We start from the raw sequence: 3,844 nt of genomic DNA on the forward strand, positions 1-3,844 counted from the left end.
CCCTCGAGATCCAGGTCGACGGTTGTCCTTTCACCATCCCAGTTCGTCTGGATGGCCACGCAAATCATGGCGGATGCTATTTCTGCCACTCACCCCTACATACTCGTCGGGACTGTAACCAAGCACCGCATTGTCGACACTGCAAATCGCGGGGTCATTTCTTGCGCCGCTGTCCCTCCCGTTCGAAACTAGACCAGCTTACGGCCCCACCCCCGTCCACACCCACGGCCGTAGACGAACCAACAAACCATGACATCTTGGCCGTCACTACGACTCCTACGCCGGTCCCCCGCCAAGCCCGTGGCCGGAGCCCTGCAAAACGGCTTGCTAGTGGACCCTTAATATCACCTCCCCTTATCGCTCCGGCTCTTCCTCTTTCTCCTCTGGTCAACCGATGGTCTCAGTCGAGTAGCCCAAACAAACACCTTCGTATAACGCGATCCATGGCAAGGGCGGCCTCTCAATCGGCGACCTCCCTAGCCATAGCTGAAGAAGACACAGAAATGACCGAGGCTTTGGCCGACGCTGGCTCGTCTAGTACTCTCGCCGAGAACCTACCGCAGCCCATACCAACGATATCTTTATGAGTCTTAAGATACAGGGCTCAAACGTCCAGGGTCTTAGGACTGCTGGTAGGGTAGATAGTTGGATTTTGTTTTTTCAAAGAGTTCACATTTATTATGTCTTTCTGAATGTTTTTTGTTTTCTTCTTAATCACGCACACATGTCCATGACACCTGGCAAGCACTTCATCCTGACGGCGGCGCAATAGTTGCGGAACATACGGCTATTTTGTGGAAAAGTCATTTGGCTCTCGAATATACTGGGACCTCCACTCAGTCTGCAGATGGACGTATTGTCATGGGTCTTTTTAGGGTAGATACGGTCCTCACACGCGTGGTGGCGATTTACACTCCTGCCGACGACCAATCGAAACCGGCTTTTCTTAGCCAACTACTCACACTTCTTCAGGAATGGCATCCCCTTTTGCCACACATTATTACTGGCGACTGGAACTGCGTTGCCGATCCCACGCTGGACTCTAGCAACCCAAACGGCTCAAATGGAGGCCAAGTAGAGCTCCTCAACCTGATAAGCCAGCTCATTTTGTCCGACAGCTACCGCCTAGTGAACCCCATGGGCCAGCGTCTCACAAATAATCACGCCCACCCATGCCGACGCCTGGATCGAACGTATACATCTCCCGATTTCGCTCCAATCGTTCGATCTGTACACTTCCAAACACCAGCCGAGACTCGCACAAGTAGACCGCTGTCCACGCACGAAAGTGTTGTGACCTCTTTCGATGTTACGCAGCTCCAAACAGGACCCGGATACTACAAACTGGCCCCCGATTGGCTTCGCGACACTGGATTTGTTAGACGAATGCGCAGTCATATCCTCTGCCTCGTCCGTGATGTCTGGACACCTTGCCCATCACTAGATACTTGGGACAAGATGAAATGGGCTATTCGGGATTTGGCCCAGCAGCACTCAATGCTTGTCCACAAAATCCGACCGGCCTTGAACCCCGGCTTTCGGACTACATGGCAGCATGGCTCCCGCCTTATTCAATCACGTACCGCCACTACCGCCGACATCCCGGTCAACTCAGCCTCGCTCTCACTGCGCACTCGAGCCGTAAAACGCCAAGGAATCATTCGCCACCTCACCACAGAGTCTGGAAATGATATCTCGAACCCGGCGGCCATGGGACCCATCATTCAGTCCTTCTATGCCGAGCACCAAAACACAGCAACTGGGCTAGATTCGATGATTTCATTTCCCCCTCTCAAACTGCGCTCCCTCACACCACCCCTGCACAACAAGATGCTCTTTCGGCGCCGTACAGTTTGACCGAATTACGAAATGCGGCTCGAAAAATGCAGAAGGGGAAAGCGCCAGGCCCGCATGGCCTCCCGCTCGAGCTATACATTTGTTTCTGGGATGTTCTGGGCCCAGTTTTGCTCGACGTGCTACAGCTGATTACTGATCAGGAACACCTAACTGTCAGCCAAACCTACTCCCACATACACCTGATTCCGAAACCCGGCGATACCTCACAACTGGCTAATTGGCTCCCGATTTCATTACTCTGCAGTGACTACAAACTGTTCTCACAAGTGTGGGTGCAGCGGATAAAGGAAGTGCTCCCAGACCTTATTCACCCGGACCAGACTGGTTTTATCCCGGGAAAATGGATCGGCGACACGATCGCCAATGTCGAACAAGCGATTATGTCAACGCCGCGACAACGAGGGCAATCATATCACCTAGCGATGGTTGATTTTTTTAAGACTTATGACTCAGTAGCACACGAATACTTAATCCGAGTGCTCTCGCGCTTTGGGCTGGGACATAAAGCACTAAGCTTTATTAAGGCCACCACTACAGAACTCTCAGGCCGAGTACAATACAATGGATGGCTCACAGCGCCTTTTAACATTTGTTCAGGAGTGCGTCAAGGTGACCCCCTAGCACCCATCCTATTTACTCTTGCTCTGGAACCCCTCTGTCATCGACTTCGTGCCCAGCTGCCAGGTCTGAACCGCCCGGATATGCGCCCCCTGCGCCTTGCTACTTTTGCCGATGACCTATCTTTCATCATTTCATCTCCTGCCGATGCGGTACATGCCAGGGCTTCTCTCAACGCTTTTCACGACCTGGGAGGAGGACATCTCAATGCGCGAAAATCCCTCCTTTTCACCTTCGGACCACCTTCGCCATCCCTCACATCTCACATCCTCGAGGCAACCAGTTTCGCTCTCACAGGCCCCACTTTCCGATACCTCGGTGTACACATCGGCACTGATGATTTCCGCAAAGAATGGGAAGACGTTCAAAAGGCAATCACGCGACGATTGAACCAGCTACTTATTTACGACTTACCCATTCGCACGGCCTGCTGGACCATAAACACATTCGTCTACGCGAAAGATAGTGTTTTTGGATCAATTCCACCCAGCTCCTCCAGCAATTCTTCAGCAAATTCGGAAAGCGGTAATTGCCAAGATATGGTGCCGCCGACGCCGCCATAGGGTTCGCGAAGACTGGCTCCACCTCCCAGTCGACCGAGGGGGTTTCGGTTTATGGGATTTACCTGAGAAACTCTGCGGGGCACGAGCACAGTGGATACACAAGCTCTGCCAGCCGTTTTCACACTTCTGGCAGGACAGTGTTCGCGCATGCCTTATCCAAGAAGCCCAGACACGACCCCTGTTTCTCCCCAGACCAGGGCAAAGCATTCTACGAGGGCCAGTCGATTTTGCTGTCGACTCTTGGGTCCGGTGCGCGCTCTTCCCAGGGGGTTATCGTTGGCAAACAGTACCACCGGCAGCGAAGTGGGAAGCAACACACAACTCACTGGAAGCTCTGCATATTCAGCCAGACCATGCACTGTCGAGATCTTATACCATCGATCCGGGAATGATCCAACCCAACCAAATGCCGAGTGACTGTCTCACCATGTCTGATCGAACACCCATTCAGCCACCGGTATTTAAACGCACACACATCGCGCTTTCGGCACAGAGACCACCACTGTGCCTACAACACCCCCGAGCTGACGAGGACTTCTGGCGTATCCGGTGGAGGATCGTGTCCCGACTATATAAGTGGAACGCCCATGCAGCGGAAGCAGCGCAGCTCCTCTCTTTGGCGCACATACCGACAACAGATCAATTCACTGCGGAATGGTTGCATGAACACAACATGCAGAACTGGCAGACCCCACTCTATGCGCATTGTGGCAGCACGGCCCTGACACCCAGGAACACCGCTTCTACCATTGCACCCTCGTCACACCTCTATGGCAACAGTGGTCACTTCAAGAAGTCATGTCTGG

The 3,844-nt window shown here is 53.1% G+C and overlaps 2 protein-coding genes across 2 annotated transcripts; both read left to right on the forward strand.

The window, feature by feature from the left end:
• On the forward strand, positions 1-856 carry V1514DRAFT_39448 (uncharacterized protein; the record flags this gene model as incomplete). Its single annotated transcript, XM_066930003.1, has 1 exon — positions 1-856. A coding segment is annotated over one exon (587 nt), but the record flags the coding sequence as incomplete, so codon positions are not given.
• A 2,609-nt stretch (positions 857-3,465) lies between these two features.
• V1514DRAFT_323016 (uncharacterized protein) lies at positions 3,466-3,833 on the forward strand (the record flags this gene model as incomplete). The annotated part of the gene is made up of 1 exon (XM_066926168.1): positions 3,466-3,833. A coding segment is annotated over one exon (368 nt), but the record flags the coding sequence as incomplete, so codon positions are not given.
• Between the last annotated feature and the right edge of the window lie 11 nt (positions 3,834-3,844).

Source organism: Lipomyces japonicus, assembly GCF_038497905.1.
Source record: "Lipomyces japonicus strain CBS 7319 unplaced genomic scaffold V1514scaffold_141, whole genome shotgun sequence".
NCBI lineage: Eukaryota > Fungi > Ascomycota > Lipomycetes > Lipomycetales > Lipomycetaceae > Lipomyces > Lipomyces japonicus.